We start from the raw sequence: 20,151 nt of genomic DNA, 5'->3' as shown, positions 1-20,151 counted from the left end.
GTCATGTAGGATAAGACTTGAACTGTTGAGAGGTCTGTTTTTATCTTTGACCTTGGCTAGCCTTGCTTATGGTTTGCAGTTGTGTCCTCTGGCAGTGAGTAGCCTTCAGCAGACTGTTAGTCTGATTGAGGTCACTGGGAAGCTCAGGAAATGGATGTAGGGAAGACAGAAACAGAAAGAATTCCCCATTGGCTGCCTCAAGCCTGGCTGCGGCAACGCTTTGTCAGCATTTTTAGAATTCCTTTGGTGTTCCTCATATAAAATGTCTAAGGGACACATAATACACACGCAAACCCATGCTCACACTTTTAGATTGGAAAGTTATTCAATGTAAAAGCACACTGGACTGAAAAACACAGCAGCAGACTTAGTGCCAAGATGCTTGGTAAACATTACAACATCTTCACATACACATTCTGTGTTTTGCTGTTCATAACCCTGGTGATAAACAGCTCAAACCAGTCTAAGCTGGTATTAGCTGGTTTTAGCCTGTGTAACTGTTCTCCTAGCCTGGCCAAGCTGAGGATCAGTTGGTTTAGCTGGTCAGCCAGCTGGTCTCCTTGCCAGGCCAAATGACAAGGACGCAAATCCCTTTTAAAAACAGAAAACAGACAAGCTTGACCATACTGGGAGACCATTTAAGACTAGCAAACCATCTTAGGCTGGTTTGAGCTGTTTTATTTTTTAAACAAGGAAATGCTGATTTTCAGAAATCCATACAAATGGAAAAAGACAAGGATGTGCATAGTATGTTTAAGAAACAACACCTAAGTTTAACGGAGGGCAAAACCTGCATGAAAATCACGACATCCTGTATTTTAACTGATACAGTTTATAGTATCAATTTGTGCATGTAGTGTATCTCTTTGAAAGTCTCTCCTGTATCTCATCTTGTTTCGTTTTCCAGTGGGTTTCATAATACAGAGTTGGGTAACTGATGCATAACATGTCCATATATTTTTTTAGTTTTAAAGGGAAAGTTCACCCTAAAATTCTGTCATCATTTAGGCACATAATTGACTTGTTCAACACCACATAGCTTTTTTTTCTTCCATGAAATACAAAACGCTATGTAAGGCACAATGTTACCCTTAGTATCCATTTACTTTCATTGTTTAGAAGAAAGATGCCATGAAAATGAATAGTTACTGAGGCTAACATCTTCTTTTGTGTTCTTAGGAAGAAATAAAATCGCATAGGTTTGAAACAATTAGTAATTAAATAATTAAATAACAAAATTACATTTAATTTTTTTTGCAGGATTAAATTATAAGAACGTGTAAGGGAATGCAAATATCTTTGGTCCTGTAACAGGTCACAATTCCTTTAAAGTTTTTTGCCACTTTTAATACATTTTTAACCTTCACTATTTTATATGAAATGGTCCTGCAGTGTGAAAAATGTATATTTAAAAGTGCAAATATTTAATGTAGTCTCAGTTAATATGGGATCATAAAAATAGCATGCATAATTATTATAAACAGTTGCTGTTTGGAGAAGTTTTAAATAGAGTACAGCATTAAAAAATATATTTTATGAAAAATACGTATTCACAAAGTGGTAAGGCATTGTAATAATGCTTTGTCCATTATGCACAAATGTACTGTATGTGTTTGGGAGCATGCATGTGTAGTTTTAAAATAGAAGTTTATTGCATGTGCGACAGAACTTGCTGGAACAGCTCAAGCTTGTGAGCTCTGACATCCAACTAGGAGGGGCGTCTCTTCCAATCCCACCCCACGGGGCAACAATTAGTTTACCACCATCCCATCCCAACATACTTCAAAGCCAGCCTCCCTTGCATACCAACACAATAACGCATGTGGTATTCCAGAATGTCAAGTACTTCATCAATTGAAAAACTCGTAAAAACACTAAACATCGATTTACCCTTAGACTCACGATGTTTCAAGTTCGTATGACAAAATTGACATACTATCCCTTTAACCCATTCTTTTGGCATTTTCATAATTCTCATGATGATGTAGTCTCTTTTGAATTTAAAATAAGAAACATCTTGTCAATTTTGTCAAACTTGTTGTTGCTCCAGGGCTTTTATTTTTGGATTCAACTTGAAGCTTCTCTCACAGTAACTGTTAGAATAGCATCAACTGTACTTTTCCAATCGTAGCTTGTTGGAAAACGGGACGAAAAGCCAAGCGGGAGAGAAACTGGTTTTTATAGCTTTGCAAATACTCTACACATGTTCCTGGGATATTAGAAACAGATACTACCTCACCTATGGCTGCATGTGAAACTGTGCTGTGGGATTGAGCAACATTTGATCTTCTGCTTTTCTTATTTTAAATACACTACCCTTCAGATACTTATTATTGCATAACATGTCTATTGGTAGAATAAAGGCAGTGTAAAGTTGTCAGTTATGTGTACACCAGAGACTTAATACAGTTCATTTCCCAGGAGTCTCGAATTCTTGTGCAGGGTTTATGGCATAACTTCAGTCAGAGAGATTTCGATACGAAAATGCTTTCCATATTTTTCTGATCTGTGCATTCTTTCCCATTCTCTGGTCTTTGGTTTATAGACTGATAGTCGCCTTCAGAAAACATTAACAATCATGAATATGGTGTAAAGCTTCTTTTTGAAACTCGAGCACTGGGTTTAGCCCCGAGTTAAATATAGTTACTCATTAGATCTTCTACAGGCGCAAACCATTTGGTGCTCGGTAGTTAAGACACCAAGCAATTGTTTGACGGATTAAATGGACATTGCATACACTCTGTGTCAGCCTATTCAACGCAAAGGCCATGAAAGAGATTTCACGCTGTGACAGATTCAAGCTGTTATGCTTTTCACTGTGTTCAGTATGATTTTCACCTCTCATCTGATTTCACATTAGCAACGATGGCTCTTTCAAAACGACAAATATCAGAAGACACTGGGGCAAGTAAAAGGTGTGCAATTGGGCTTATTAATGCCAAAAAAAGAGACATCTCTTGTGGAGTATAAAAAATATTTTTTGAGTGAAAATGCATTGTCATCACATAAATAATGGTAAGAATGATTCAGATGTTGCATTTTTGTTCTAAAATAAAATGTTCATTCCACTGAAAGATAGGTCTTACTTCTTGGTTCCAACAGGACCTGAACCTGTGTCTTTGAGATTGCTTTTGAAACTCAGTAGCAGTAGAGGGAAAGAAGATTAAGATGGAAATGATGCAAAAATGTCTGATGGGTGCTGCCACTTGTCAGTAACTTGTCAGTGAACTTTCGGAAGCAACGTGTCGATTTCCTGTGAGATAATGTTGTTTTATCTTGATATAATGTCTACTGATGAATCGATTAGAAGAAGAGCAGAAACTAGTATTAAGTACAATCTGTAGGGTCAATTTTGACTTCATGTAGCTTTTAAGACAAGTGTATTTGAAGTTGGGTCATATTCCTTTTTAACGCATAAATCAAAAATCTTTGAAAATTAATTGGATCAGTGCACCACCAATGATATTTGGCTTTGTCTCTGGATTCTTCCTGCAGATTCTCCCGGTCGGACGAGCTGTCACGACACCGTCGGTCTCACTCTGGAGTTAAGCCCTACCAATGCCCCGTCTGCGAGAAGAAATTTGCCCGCAGCGATCACCTGTCCAAACACATCAAAGTCCATCGCTTTCCACGAAGCAGCAGGACAGCACGCACTGTACACTGACCCCGCACAACCCTCCTCCAGAGGAGTGAGAGAGATAGAGAGATCTAGAGAGTGACAGATTGACTTGTGGTACTGTCATAATTTATTACGTGAGGTTCCGATTAACTGAAGAAGAATTTGGAACTACTACTTGACTCATCCGCCTTGCAGATATTCTAAGCTTTGTAGATTGTATTTTTATAGTCTTCATGATTGTTTCTATGTCTCGAGAACAAATTTTGCAATGTTCAAAGTATTTTTTTTTGTGCTTTGAGGTATAAATTGTTGATGTTTCGGCCAATAACTAACGCATCAACATTCCTTGTTTATTCTCATGAGAAAGTCGCTTCTCTTTGCCAACGTAAAGTGTTTAGCTCCTCTCCAAAAATCTCGGGTTCATTTTAACTACTACTGATCATTGGTAGGATTGTGCCATTATAAGCTATTGGCAAACTCTGAGATTTTTCCTCTTGACCTTCTGTTGTATGCTAGTAAATGAGCCGGATCTCATGAAAAAAGTGACTGGCAACATTTTTGCAAATTTATATTACATGGCTCCTTACGAGTATCACGGCAGTTACTAGGTGCAATGCCCACTGAGTGGCGCTAAAAGCGAGTTTAAGGTTAATGTATTTTTAAGATGAATGAGTATTAAATCATCAAAATGTACCTCCCATCCCATCCCTAAACCTTAAACCTAAACATAATTGACAGTTTCAGAAAAAGCAAATGCGAGATGAAAAATGCAATTGCTGAAGCAAACACATCATTTTGTGGTGCTTCTATGACACTTTCGGCTCATGTGCCAACTCACATGCTCTTCAGTACTTGTACCCTAGTCCTTTTTATCGCAAGTGAAACATTCAATCAGTTAAGCTTCTATACAATTTAATTGCACTTAAACAAGCTTATAAATGTAGTTGTTTTTTTTTGATGCAATTGGGCTGTAGTAAAAGTGTTTAGATGTCGTAAGATAGCATTGTATGAGGAACTGGGCAAGAATGTCTATAAACTGATAATCTCCCGTTTTACTCGTGATTTGTGTGAGAGGAAATAAAAGTTGTTGTTTTAGTGCCATTAATGTTAATTTCACCAGGAAAGTGCCGCGATACATACCATGTAAAAATTAGGTTGCAAAAATGTAGGTATAGTAAGGTGATTCTACGAGACCAGGTAGTAGTAAACTGTGAAACGCCTAATGGTCACACCATATATTAAACAAAGAACGTCAAAGTACACACATTTGTTGTATGTGAACTGGCCTCCTGATCAGTATTGAAATGTTCTTCTATTTAAAAAATGTTGTTGTTAATGCAAAACCTTTTTTTTTTTTTTTCCATTTAATTTGTTGCTTTCATAAAAGACTTAAGTCTAAGTCTAAAAACAAGATACCTTCTGGGCCTTTGTGTAAATGTTTGCAATTGGGGCCAAGGCATGTGTGGTTAGGTGCTTGTGGTTAGTGGATTATTTTCAGCAGCAATGCTACACATTTCATATTTGTCTCTTACCCTAAATTAGATTATATATGACTATATAGTCAGTCATTGTTGATATGTAAGCTTGGTCAATACTCAATGTCACATAAGTATTTTACAACTCTGCTTTCCCTGATGAAAAGACCAGCTTAGACCAGCATGAATTTGAATTCCAATGTGGTTTATGCAGGTTAGTGATGGTTTGATGATGGTCCAGCTGGTTGGACCAACAATACTGGTCTTTTCAACAGATTTTCCATTTGAAATAACTCTCTCGAACCAGAACAAGACTGCATAACTCTTTATTCTCATCTACCTACCTGCCTCAACAAATCTGAATGCTGTACTGGAATACCAATCCATTTTTCTTTTTTTACTGCAAGTTTAAACTACACAAACTGGAATAGCAAGGTGCTAACCAGCCTTAAACACAAGCTTCTTTACAATGGGACAAAACCAGGTCTAACCATGCTTGAGAAATGTAGTCCTGGAAGCATCTGGATTTCAGAGAGGACATTCTTCGTGGGAACTGTAGTCATGGACACAGCTTGACTACTGATACGGCATGTTGATCATACAGTATGTTCGCTTAAAGGAATGTGCTTAAAATCTCGTGGGGTGCTGATATCTTCTACTAATGTTTAACAAAATGATACGTCTTCTCTGAGTAGAGTCTGATAAAGGATCTGGAATTGGACTTTTAATGGGTTGCTAGATGTAGGGCTTTGTAACAACCTTGAAAATCCAATCTCTTCTATGCAGTCTGTTTTTCTCAAAACAATAGCTCAAATGGAAACATCTACAAAGTTAAACAGAGTGCCTTAGGTGTGTAATCGACATGCAGTTGCTCTTTCTACTGGGCAGACATGTACAATACACAGCCAGCAGGCACAACAGCCAACAGGAACCTGTAGATGCATCCAAGTATATACAAATAAAGCATACAGTATATGATAGTATATGATAGGAACGCTGCCATTCAAAGAACTGACTCGTTCTCTAGCCACCCAAAATATTATGTGTTATTTTAGTATCTAAGCCAATTTAGATGTTTCTCCTGAAAGTCTTTAGGAGAAATACAAATAGACACAAATGAGTCAGTTGTTGACATACAGTAAGCATATACATAGAGCTGTACACTTATTGTGGATGGCAGAGCTTCTGAATTTGAGCACATTTTGAGATATCATTGAGATCTATTTTTAATCTCTAGAAAAGACATGTGAGATTACTAGGGTCATTTTCTTCTCAGAAGAAAAATATGAGAAGCTGGAGATTTACAGTAAATGAAAAGAAACAATTGAGACATTAATGAGAGGTAGCTCTGCATTATAGAGCATAACATCGAGAAACAATATGCTTTCCTAACTGCAGCATAGAGGAATGCTTAGAAATGATTATGGTATTGTATTTCTGCTCAGATCATATAGCCATTATTGTGGTCTGGAAAACTGATCTCTTGGATCAGATACCTGTATAACAGAGCAGGAAGAAACTAGAACCACTCTTCTAACAAACAAAACAGGACCAGGACCAGTTCCAGAAGATCCCTTTAAATGAAGAAAAGTGTACCACAAGTTTAAGCCAACACATATGGTGCATTAGTAGATGTTTTGCTGCTGTTTGTGCCTGTAAACTTTGAGCATACAAGTGCCATTGAGTCCTATTTAAGTATGTGAAGATGAGAGCATTTCTAATACGTAATAATGTCCACACATTTTAAATACTATCATACCTCTTTGAACGTGTTTTGTTGTTCTCTGAATTGTCGTCCCTCTTGCATAAGAGCTAACCATGCAGAATCAATTTTGATGGGAACAGATGATTTGTTGCATTGCTCATAGCCTCACCCAACTGAAAAACACAGTAAGAATATGCACGACTGACACTTATTGTTGATCATGGTCTAATGTCCTATGAGCTTGATATTCCCCGTGTAAGTTCACGACTGTCGTTTGTGTAAAGAGTAACAGAAAGACACACAGGCGGAGGAGACTGCGTACTGTTAGTGATGCATTCCTTGCCGTCTACATGAATTTCTCTGTGAAATAGGTGCTTATGACCACCACTGAATGTATGTATACTGTATGTACAAACTTTGTACAAAATGTAGTTGGATCAGAGAGTACCGGATATTCTTCTTCAGACGTATCTCACGTCTTTGATTGTATAAATGTCCCCTGTAAAATGTATGCCAATGTACATAATAACAATTCAATATATATATAAAAATACAAATATTATATATTTTTTTCTTGTTATACGTAAGATGCATTTACAAATAAAGTGAAAATAAGATTTATGATTTTGGGGCAGATCATTTATTGTCCCAGACAATGGCTAAGGCCTTAAAGAATGTTCTGTGTTCAACACAAGTTAAGCTCAAACAATTGCATGAGTGAGTAACTGATGAGAGAATTTTCATTTTTGGGTGAACTATCTCTTTAAGCCCCAGCTCTAACAAAGGAGTAAAAGTGAGCCAAACAGTAAATGCTAAGCGATGTCATAAAATATCTTTTAGTACATCTTATATATTATTTACAGATGTATCTTATTTGAGTGTATTACGGCAAGGTGGAAGTCCTCATAATTAATTACAGAAGCTTTGTCTATAAAGATAACTAATGGTGTAGAACGCATGGCATTTATCCTATATTTCTTAAAAATTTTATCCCAACACCCTATTGCTTGTTCAATTGTTGAGCTTTTGCCACTTTAAGACTCAGATACACATTCACAGTGACTTTCTTCCTTGTACTTCACCCAGAGTAATGAAGAAGATCTAAACAGTCTTCAATACATCTATAAAACGTTTTCTCTCGGATGTATATAAAACATTCAGAAGATCTTTTTGAAACATTTACATCTTTTGAAGATGTTTAGAAGATGTTAATTAAAATGTGATGCTTAGGCCTACCAGATAAGACTCTCAAACAGACGTCTCAGAGATCTGGGATGCCTCATTTTAGAAAAAAAAAAGATCCGTAAAAGAAGCTATTTCATGGCTAATGCTAACACTAGCATGCTACATGTGGACATAATATGCACCAGTTACCATCTGTTAATGTATTTTGTAGGCTTGACGTGCACTAGTGGCAGTATGAAGACCTTTAACAGCCGGTAAGAAAGTTTCCCTGAAAGTTTGTGCTGGCAAGCTGTTTGAAACCACTGCAACAAACTCAAAAAAACCTTTTTGGACATATTTAGTTCAAAATGACATCTCATGCATTCCTTCTTTGATTTCGTTTAAAGCATATTGCCACCTTTGGACAGCAAATGACAAGAAATCAGGGGATAATGGGATGAGAACATGATACAGACCAGGCATGAATCTGAATCTTCAACATTAGCATAGACTTAATATATCAGAGCTAGCTAACCACATGCTAACAGCTAAACCACAGCTCTGTCACAAACAACACCCATTTATTAATACACCACAGGAAGCTTATATGTTTTTTTTCCCTTTACACACCAGTTCAGTGCAAGACACCTGTACATTGTTTATGCTTCTTCACTCTACATTAAGGACTATCATTGAAAAGATGCTATATTTATAGCTAAGCTCCAATTATGCTGCTCCCTTCACAAGCCCCCGACCACCTGTGGCACTCCTAAGATGAGAGGGTGGGAGAGAGTTTGGAAGAGAAGAATGCAGTTAAGTGATGCTCTTTTTTTTACAGCCATCTGTTGGACAGGCTCACTGATGTGAAGTCAATCCTCAGTCTAATGCCAATATCTCTAGACTTTAGCTACCCTCAGATGGCAAATCTTGGACCTACCTGTCCAAAAAACATCTGTCCTGTTAATTCTGGATTTGGCTATTGAGATCTCAAGGTTTTTGTCTTCTACTTGTTTCAGATTGCAGTTATCAAAGTAGCAAAGCTACAGTTTCAAAGTAGCTTCCCCAAACTCAGTATGTTTACATGCACTATAAAAGTTTGATTTAAGTAAGACTAAACCAATAATTCTTCTTTTTAAAATGTCATGCAAACGCTTTGGTCCACTGCTGAAAAGAACAGCATTCCTGGTCACCAACCTCTGTTGTGTTTTGGTGCTGGTTTCCCAATATGAGATGCTGGTGTGTCTAAATTAGGCTTTTACATTTACATTTTACATTTATGCATTTGGCAGACGCTTTTATCCAAAGCGACTTACAGTGCAATTATTACAGGGACACTCCCTCTGGAGTAACCTGGAGTTAAGGGCCTTGCTCAAGGACACAATGGTGGTGGCTGTGGGGATCGAGCCAGCGACCTTCTGATAAACATGTGCTTTAGTCCACTATGCCACCACCACTCCTAACAGCACCACTTTTAAACTGTCTTAACCAACTTCATCAGAAAGACCATGCTGGTCAGTCAGCAACACCAGCTAGGTTATGCTAGTTGGTGTCCATCATGAGAATTGCATGCTGATTAAGCTGGTCTTTTCTGCAGGGTCCAGTTGGATTTCAGAAAAGTCAGACTAACCACCAGTCAGACCAAGAAAATACGATTTTAGCTTCGTCATGCATGTTAACATGTTAATTGGAGCAAGTTGGCCTTGGTATTTTGCACATGCTCAAAAAGACACCGGTGATGCAGGATGCCTTAACACTTCCTAAACGAATCCCCTTCATTCACACGCATTTCGTCATGTATACTTGGACACCTGTTGTAGCTCAATTTGAAGTGGGCATGTCAGGATCATTCCTGGGATTTGGTCATATTTCAATTTAGATTTTTTTCCAAACTACATTTGATTAATTGTCTGAATACACCCCAATATTATGCACATATTAAACCTCCAACCAATCATATTTGCACACATCAGGCATCAAAGCCCTTTTTTTATATTTTCTATCTTTTGTTCTCAACCCCATCACAGACATAATGGAAGTGATTTGAAAACGATTCTACACAATACTACGACACTACTGCTCATGTGTCCCTCATACCTATTTAATGACTACAAATATAAAATTAATGACATTTTTTTATTTTTATATGATGAAGCTACAAAAAGTCAAATTGTGTCTGTGGTTAAAAATGAACGAAATTCAGATTTTTTATTAAAACCCCAACTTTTTTGTGCTAGCCCTCATGCCACACTGTATTCAACAAACAATACATTGATTTTTAATTGTTCCCATTTGAATCATCCAATATTGTCACTCTCGTCTAAACACTCTAACAACTCTCCAACCATTAGGATTATTTGCACCCTCATATTTTTAAAGGAATAGTTCACCCAAAAATTTTAATTCTCTGAACATTTACTCACCCTCATTCAATCCCAGATGTGGATGACTTTCTTTCTTCTGCAAAACACAAACGATGATTTTTAGAAGAATATTTCAGCTCTGTAGGTCTATACAATGCAAGCGGATGGTGATCAGCATTTTAAAGCTCCAAAAAGCATAGACAATCATAGTAAAATTAATCCATATGAATCCAGCGGGTAAATTAATGTTTTCTAAACCAATACGAACGCTCTGGGTGAGAAAAAGTTTAATATGAGGGTACCGAGCACTAGCAGCATATAAGCGTGTTGGCATGTTCACGCATACAACCGGACATTGAATTTAATTAACCCCATGCAGTGTTGGGTGTAACGTGTTACAAAGTCTTTGACTGCTGCAGCGCATCTTGCTGTTTCTTTTGAGAATTGCGCAGGACCGACGGAATATAGACAATGTGTCAAGTTAAAAAGAGCTTCATTATTTAACAATGCACCTCGTGTGTTCGGTTTCATTTGTTGCTCAGCGTCTAGCTTGTTTTTAGCACAAGTGTCAGAAAGTTTTGATGTTCTGAAGAAGTTCAGATGTAAAAGAGGAATTCATGTGACATATTACATGAAATACAGCCTTTTGCAACAAACGTGCTTGAGTATATATATATATATATATATATATATATATATATATATATATATATATATATATATATATATATATATACACACATGTATATAATCATGCATTTTTGGTAAAATATCTTTCTCAGAAAGGAATGCATACTGTATGAATGCCTACATTAATGACAAATATTACAGATACATTTTATACTTTTTATTCTAGGTATAAATTTAGCGAAGCGCCTCAGGTACATGACAAAATGCTTGGTTTAAGATAGAAAGGAGACAAAAATATCAATGATCCTTAAGTTCAATAAACTTGAATTTTAAGTATAGCTGTATAATAATATAATATAAAATATTTTTAAGCATATCAATAATTTGACATAAGATCACGTATCAACCACACCAAGAGACCAAATAATTGGTCTAACTTAAATGGTGGTTTAGGTTACTAGTACTTCAGACTTTTAAGATTTCAATCAACTTCATAAATAATGAAACGTAATCAAAGTGAACTCTAATTACCCTGATGGTGACTTAAAACAAAGCACAACTTTTTACAGCAAAACAGAATTAAAAACACATAAAGAGCAAATGCTTTGACTAAATACACTTAAATAAATTCAAGAGCAGGGGATTGTGGGTAGTGTCTTCAGCCACAATGCTTCACCAGTGAGCATGCTCAGTAGACCAAATTTAAATGTCCATTTCATAGAGGTGCACAAACATTTAGGAGGGTGTTGGAGGGTCAGTGATCAAACTGAGCATGCTCAAAAGCCTGTATGTTCTACCTTCACCACCAAACTTGATATTGTATATGTGCTCACTGTTTAAAAATGTAAGTTGACTTAAATGGCATAATTGATTGTTTTAAGTAAAGTCAATTTTTCCAACATTAGACAGTTCAATCAACTTTTAAAATTGAGCTTATTTGAAAATATTGAAGATGTAGATATTTGACATATCTACATGTTCTAAAAAGCCTTCAGCATTTATTTAAGTGAACCACCAAGTTAAAAAGTCTGAGGGAATTAAATCTTACCATATCCCATGCTGTGAGGAGACCATAATAACTGTTTCCTCACTATCATGAATGGCCTTTGAGGAGCAGGGCCCCTGAGAGGGTCAATTGTTTCACCAATGTTGGCATATCTAGGATCATCTTGTAAGAGATCAACTTCAAGTGGTCTTTTTGAGTGATGTGTTATTTTCTCACAGGTGTGTGGCAATAAATAAACAAGATTACTTTTATATTAACACATGGCATTGCTTTTCCCTCTGTTTTTAAATCCAGCTGTTTCTTTGAGTGGCATGATTTATCACTGTATCTTGGAAAGCAACGTTTATTATTTAATTTTAGTTTAAAGCTATGAATCAGTCTTTCAGTGGTCACTGCAACCCCGGTTGTTTAGAGAGATATATTTCGTGAGAAGATGTAGCTCTTTTGGTCTTGCTGCGTGCGCTTGGGGAAATGCAATGGTCTTCCAGCAATTTGACAGATTTATTTTTGGAGCAGTTGTCATTGTTGGGAAGAGTAGATCCATCTGCCATGCCACTGAGGTAACTTGAGGTCAAACGTTTGTTGACTTGTTCCCTCAATGAAAAGAACCATTTACAAATACAGTGGCCAAACAAAGTATTTGGAAAATTAAGACATATATCAAAAGATCTGAATATCGATGCATAACTTATTAAATATCATACTAAACAGAATCTACAAACAAATTATTGCAAAACAAATTGAACTTAAAATGTTTCTTCTGGACCATTTTTGCAATGACTTTAAAGCAACTAAAGCTATTTAGAATTGCATTACATTTTTTGTATGAAGAGTAACCACAGGTGTAGTTCATAAATTTATCTATGGGCATGTTCCCTCTAACCTTTTAGTCCAAATACTTTTTGTCTTAATTTGAACAATATACGGTATCTACGTTTTATTTTATCGATTGATATTAGCTATATATATTGCTTGAAACCGTGTTGTGATACAGTATATTTCTTACAAACATATCCCATATCCCAAGACTTTTTGAGGCCACAAATCAATGAGAAAGTCTTGCATGTTGAGTTCCTATTTGAAGATGACAGCTTTAGTTTGAAAAACAACATGCGGTACATGTGTGAGATGACTTATGAATATTCTTTGAGATATTGCTTTTGTTCTTTTTGGACAGGCTTTCATCATGGCTCGCAGCTTTGCGGTCAACATTTGTAGGATTCTCATTGAACTTCTGACCGTAACATTACCATCAAATTCATCCCAGATAATGAAACACAAATTTGAACATTGTACCTCAGCTTATTCAAACTTTATGCGAGTGCATGGTTTCTTGCAGGACTGGTGAGGGCTTCAGATCCCAGGCCAAAGGAAATGGATGAAACTTGAATAGACTTGATCTCTTCTAGATCTCAGTCATGAAACATCTTGCAGGAATGGAGACAGCTCTGCTCACGTTTCAAACACAAGACACATTCTTTTCTTCAGGAAATCTCTCGGAATTTACTGTTAGTCTGAGAGATGATAGGAACAGCTAAAGCTTGTGTTGGCGGCTGCATTCATACTTTCTGCATTTAAACCATTCTGGGCTCTATTTTAGTGTCCAATCACCTTGCGCTACGTCTTATCCAATTTCCGTGAAAGTGCTAATTCTAAGTGCACTTTTTGTGCCTGCGCAAGTAGTTGAGGGATTGTTTGCACTATTCGTGGGTGTATGCGTGCAAACTGTGTGTGTATTGTATGTTAATGAAGTACAATTTACTATTTTCCAGAGAAATAAGTTGTGGCAGGGCAGAGGGCGGGGCCGGGTCGTGATTCTCCACACCCGGTCCCTTATCGGGCTAATCAAGCCTCCGAAAGGGATAAAGGCAGACTGCGGAGGATTGTGCGGGAGAGAGAGTTCGTTTACGGACATGTCCGTCGTGTGTGTGTGTGTTTGTCTTTTGATTAAGTTAATCATTAAAATATTATTTATGTCGTCAAGCCAGTTCTCGCCTCCTCCTTTCCACTGAACTGCGTTACACTGGTGCCGAAACCCGGGAAGGAGGAGGGATACGCCGTAGCAGAGTTCTCGCCACTACCATCCACCCCAACGGCCTGGAAATGGAGGAACGGCCGCCGACCACGAGCGGAGAGGGGCTCGCTGCCGACCGCCTGGAGCGGGAGAACCACTGCCAGGGGCGGGGGAGACCCCTTCTGTTCCCCGAGAACGCGACAGGGCGTTCCGGAGAGGTGCGGCTGTCGTCCATTAGAGGGTGGAGGAGTGGCCAAGGAACAAGCTACGGTGTATCGGAGAACTTGTGAGTAAGTGTTTTTTTTTTTCTCTCTCTCTCTCTCACTGAACAAACTCAAAGCACTTACCTTTCTCCGCGCACCCAGCAGGGGGCGGGTTTGTGACTGAGGAGGAGGTCTGATGCTGGCGTCCTCTGGACTCATCTGAACCGGCCGGCCGGGGAACAGTCGTGGGGCTGAAGGCGGGGACACCGTGTCCATGGAGCCGGGACTGTTGAGGCCTGAAAGCAGAGTGCCGTGAGAACGGCATTTGCGGGCCATATGCCCCAGAGACAAAGGAAATAGCTCTTTTATTGAGAATTTGGGTACCGCAGCCCCCGTTAAGGGTGCGGCAAATGAAAAAACAAAGGATTCTCCTCCCGGCCCTCCACCGGGGGACGGAGCGGTCTTACCACCTCCGGAGCTAACTTCTTGGACTCTGGGTCCAAGCAAGCCCGTCACAGGAGTGCCTGGGAGCCTTCCGGGTCCTCGAGGGGGTCCGTGAGACAGGGGGCGTGCGCTTCCAGCGGTTTGCTCGACGCTGGGGCTGAGAGCTGGGCCCGGGTTGAGGCGGAGCAGGAGCTTGTCTTCTGGCCGTGGGAGGACGCCCTCGGCGAGCATGGGCCGTGGCGGCAGGCTTGCGGCGAGGCATGATGTGAGAGATGGCCTCCGTCTGCTTCTTTACTGTGGAGAACTGCTGGGCAAAGTCCTCGACGGTGTCGCCGAAGAGGCCGAACTGGGAGACAGGGGCGTTGAGGAAGCGAGTCTTGTCGGCTTCACGCATCTCGACCATGTTCAGCCACAGTTGACGTTCCTGGACCACTAGCGTGGCCATCGCCTGCCCGAGCGCTTGCGCTGTGACCTTCGTCGCTCTCAGGGTGAGGTCGGTCGCTGAGCGCAGTTCCTGCAGCTTGTCGGGATCAGGGCCACTCCCGTGCATGTTGGCGGCGCCTTGGCTTGGTGGACCTGCAGGAGAGCCATGGCATGCAGGGCGAAGCGGTGCGTCCGTGGCACTGTAGGACTTCGCTGTCAGCGAGGAGGTTGCTCTACAGGTCCGGGAAGGGAGCACGGGCTGACCTCGCCAGGTGGTAGGGGTACCGGGCATAGATGGATCGCGAACCGCCCTATCCACCTGGGGAATCGCCAGCGTACCGTGGCGCGCTCGCCGCCGAGGGTGGCGAGGGCGGACGAGCCTGTGGCGGTGTGACGAGTGGAGAGACGCCACGAAGACGCCAGCTCGTCATGCACTTCCGGAAAAACGGAACCGGGGCGAGGCTGTGAGCGGTGCGCAGACCCCAGGAACCAGTCATCCAGCCGTGATGGCTGTGGGGAGGATGGAGGGTTCCAATCCAAGCCCACGCTGTTGGCTGCCCGGAAAGCATGTCGGACATCTGTGCGTCAGCCTCAGCCTGGGCGTGCAAGCCCGGCGGCAGCCCAGGGGAGTCCTCTGCATCAGATGCCGCGCCCCGATGCCACGGCGAGCTCATCGGCTTCCATCGCAAGAGGGTCGGCTGACTGGCTGTGAGGCGAAGTCGCCGCCGCCGAGCACGGACGGAATCAACGAGCATGCTGGGGCGCGGGTGGTCCGAGGGGGCGTACCCGGCGGAGCTGCACCCGCTGCCATCCCCAAATCGCCTCCATCGCCAGCCGCATCGTCCTCAATCCCGTGGGAAGAAGGAGCAATACGGGGGGTGGCTGGAGTGGCTTGCTCACGGTTGTAAGCAAGCCGCGATCGCAACGTTGTCATGGTCATGTTCTCGCAGTGAGAACATGAACCATCCACAAACGCAGCCTCGGTGTGATCGCTACTCAGATACATGAGACAGCGCCTGTGGCCGCCGGAAGCGGAGAGCACTCTATCAAGCATCCAGAAACAACACAGGGGCGGAAGGGCATCTTTATAAAGACGCTGTCCTTAAAAGGACGCTCAACGCCGCTGTGTTTTGCTCTTTTAGAGGAAATTACTCTTTTAAATAAAATCACTCTTTTAGGGAAAAAACTCGTGAGAGTTTTTAAATCTGCACTGTCGATGCCTCAGGGGCAGGAATGCACAGCCGTGCAAACAGGAGAAAGTCGCTGTTGTGCGCCGTGGAATCCAACAGTTATGCAGCAGAGGGATGACAGGAACTCGGTGTGTAGTATGCAGCAGTTGCAGACACGACCATCGGCTCCGAAGAAATTTTCTGAATGAACTCCCGTATTTGCGCCGCTTAAATACCCGTATGTCCGGGGGCGGGGCATGCAAATACTGGTTGCCAACTCTCATTGACATTTTTTCATAGTTCAGAGGTGAATATCGGCGCTCAAGAGAGACCCCTAGTGTCGCTTCTCTGACACAACGTGGAGAGAGCGACAGAAGGGGAACCCTGTTTTAATATCTTACATTGGTGCATTCGGTTTGTATAAACTAAATATTAATATAATTTCAGTAATTGTGTTCTAGTTTACAGCAAATTCTGTATGCACTGTAAGGCTGTGATATATTTACTGCACAGAATAAATATTTATTTTTTTACTGGGAATGAATAACTAACTTATAAACCCCAGGGCACTTCTGTTCCACTTAAATACTGATTTAGAAACATATTACCAGCTGACTGCAGCTGGCATGGACAGGGGTTATCATTAGACAATATGGTATTACAAGAGAGCAGGGGAGGGGGCAAACACACTCATTGTATTCTGTTGAAGGTTATTGGCCACAGCCCCTCTGTGTGTGTGTGTGTGCGTGCGCGCGCGTGTGTGTTAGAGAGATTGGGAAAAGATGCAATTCGTTGTGCAAAATCCCTCATCAGGAGAGGGCTTAAAGACTGTTTCATATTGCATAATGTGCACTATTGCAAACAGCTGAATAAAATTAACATCGTTGTGACATCTAAAGGATGCACCGTAGTCTGTGGAAATAGTGTGATTTCAGTTATCAACATGAAATCAAGCAATTTGAATCTCAAAAGCTTACTAAAAATGTAACCTTTTTTTTTTTTTTTACCAGATGTTGTCTTTGAGTAGCCTTTGCTTCTATGGCAGAGAAAAAAATATTCTCATCACAGATGAATAGTTTAGGCCCCTGAACGTTTTAAGGACAATCTCATACTCTAAATACATACATGTGATACTCTAAACATGGAAATGATATTTCTTACATAACAAAACACAGCTAGACTCATAGTCTTTATGAGAAATTCACTCTTGAAACTAAAATAACTTACATGGTGGCCCTAATTTGATGGTTGCGAAATCACAAAGTCAATACTAGAATAACATACTAACTGCTCTTGAAAATATTATCCTGTGGTACAGTCTAGACAGAGGAGAAGATTATGGAGGATAAAGACACTGAACAAATAAGGACTTTGATACTGCAATGGAGGGGAACATTGTTTGCAGATACTGTATAACTTATTACATTGCTTATATAAAATGTTGTCTTCTACCTCATCTTTAATTGTTGTTATTTGTATATTTTCTAGCCATGTAAAAACATTTTCCGAGTTAAAAGTTTGTAAAACTTAAAAAAATAGTTTTGTCAGGTAATATAAAAATGTTAGCACATGTGCCTTATGTTGTATCATGTAAATTATCTGTTTTTATTCAAATGGAAAATATGTTTTAATATGATCAAATCCACCTGACGATATTATTATACATCACAAATATATTTTATAAGGGTTATGTCAGGTAGAAAGTGCTCCTTAAGGGAACAAATGTACATTTTAACTTTTTACAATGCATTTTATTTGCAACATGAATGTGCTATATTTACAGTATGTATTGAATGTACGTGTGTATATATATATAAACTCTTTGTATTGCATCTTTGCTCTTGACGAGACTCAGCGTCTCTCTCTCTGTGCTCTGTGTTATCGATCATAGGGTTTACATGTGTTTACAGTGATGGTAAGAGCTCAGATTCATCAATATTTGTCTCTATGAACCTTTGGTGTTCAGGTAACGGTGACGTGAGTGATTTCCAAACAGTCTGCCAGATGAACTGTTCTGAGGGACATTTTCACTCTGCTGGATGATCATGACACAATTTCAATTTGCTAAATATATTTGTCACAAAGTGTTACATAAGGACACACTAAAAGTTTTGTATGATGTTTTATTTGCTTTTGGATATCAAGCTGTTCAGTCTTCATTCTTTTGAATGTATTATTGTATTTTTAAAAAGCAAACATTTAGCAAAATTATGGAATTGTTTGAAATATATATATTTTTTTTATAATGAAACTAAATATGAAATGTTTATACAGAGTTTTTAGTCTGAACAGTAAAGGAAAGTTTTCCCAAAATTAAAAAGATATAATTTACTCTTACCAGTATGTTGTTCCAAACGTTCCAGACTTACTGTAATTTCATTCCTAGAACATGAAAGGTGAATTTTAGGCCAGACTGGCCACACTTATTCATGTAAAGAGAATGAGGACTGGGGCTGTCAAGTTCCAAAATTACCAAAAACACGATAAAAGCATCATAAATCATATGATGACTTTGTGTTAGTAAAAGGCCAAAAACTGCCCAGATAATTTTCAGCATTTGTGTTTCATGGAAGAAAGAAAGTCATACGGGTTTGGAGCAACATGAGGGATGTTAGAGGGAGAGTATATAATGACAAAAATTAAATTTTTGAGTGAACTATCACTTAAATACTATTTAATTTTCAGCAAAATACCCCACCCCCTCAGTAATGTGAGCATATATATTCTTGGTAGTGTATATTACCCCATGAACTTTGCATCTTGACCGACTTAAATCCTGTTATTTATGACGTCAGAATTTTTTGGCTCATTAAATGTCTCTAACTTAAGTGATAAACATTTGTGTGACTCATCCCTTTTCAAACAATAAAACAAGAGTAAAAGCTATCAGACTTGTGATTTGCCTGGCAAATGATAAAACAAGTGAAGCATATTAGTGACCTGAATATTATAGTGACTTGGGGGTGAGCTCTTTTGACTTGGGCCAGTAAGCAACCACCCAAATCCCTTCCAATGCCCTAGCAACCACATAGAAACGTGATAAAAACCACTAAGAACTCCTTAGCAGCCACATAGCAACACCCTGGCAACCACCCATAACACCCTAGCACAGGGCTGGACTGGGAAGAGAAATCGGCCTGGGATTTTACATAGCAACTGGCCCAAAAACTGGCCCGCTGTCCTTTTCTGCATATCAGGTTGCCATTTTGTGGTCCGTTCTGCATAACGCGGTGGTCATTTTAGCTTATCGAGGCCCCTTTGGCCCGTTTTGCGGCCGGACCACCAGACCCTTCGGTTCTCCCGATGGCCAGTCCGACCCTGATTGGCCCCAAAGTGCGTCGGCCCAACGGGAAAATGCCCGGTATGCCAGATTACCAATCCAGCCCTGCCCTAGCATCAAGTGCAGCAAGTTGCCTGGGCAATCAGCACACATTTATATTTTACAGAAAATGTAAAAATAATGTTACTACCTGTTACACTCATGAGAAACGAGCGTACTTAAAGGAATAGTTCCTTTAAGGATCATTTACTCACCCTTATGCCAACCCAGATGAGTATGACTTTCTCAATTCTTCTAACCACAAACAGAGTTTTTTAGAAAACTATTTTAGCTCTGTTGTTACATTCAATACATTTGAATAGTGGCCTGAACTTTGAAGGTCCAAAATGCACATAATGGCAGCATAAAAGTAACCTATATGTCTCCATTGGTTAAATCAATGTTTTCAGAAGTGATGTAAGTGTGGATGAGAAACAGATCATTATTTAAGTCTGTTTTTACTATAAATTCTCCTCCCTGCGCAGTAGGTGGCGATATGCACAAAGAATGTGAATTGTCAAAAAGAAAAAGAAAGTGAAAGTGGAGATCTATAGTAATAAAAAAAAGGCTTAAATATATATATATTTCTCGCCCACATTTATTTAGCTTCTGAAGACATG

General features: G+C 39.8%; 1 protein-coding gene across 3 annotated transcripts in view; it reads left to right on the top strand.

Annotated features, from left to right (window-relative positions):
- Nucleotides 1-20,151, top strand: part of LOC127629277 (solute carrier family 41 member 1-like) — a 94,670-nt gene that overhangs the window by 4,138 nt on the left and 70,381 nt on the right. Inside the window, exon 3 of one of the 3 annotated variants that reach the window (XM_052106436.1) lies at nucleotides 3,496-7,423. The exons of the other annotated variants lie outside the window; for them this stretch is intronic. Within the exon in view, the coding sequence (XP_051962396.1) occupies nucleotides 3,496-3,664 (169 nt within the window). The 3' untranslated portion in view covers nucleotides 3,665-7,423. Of the gene's footprint in view, nucleotides 1-3,495; nucleotides 7,424-20,151 lie in introns of those variants that run through there. 3 annotated transcript variants of the gene reach the window in all.

The sequence above is a fragment of the Xyrauchen texanus genome, chromosome 35 (assembly GCF_025860055.1).
Source record: "Xyrauchen texanus isolate HMW12.3.18 chromosome 35, RBS_HiC_50CHRs, whole genome shotgun sequence".
NCBI classification, from domain to species: domain Eukaryota; kingdom Metazoa; phylum Chordata; class Actinopteri; order Cypriniformes; family Catostomidae; genus Xyrauchen; species Xyrauchen texanus.
This window is presented reverse-complemented; position numbering and strand designations above follow the sequence as displayed.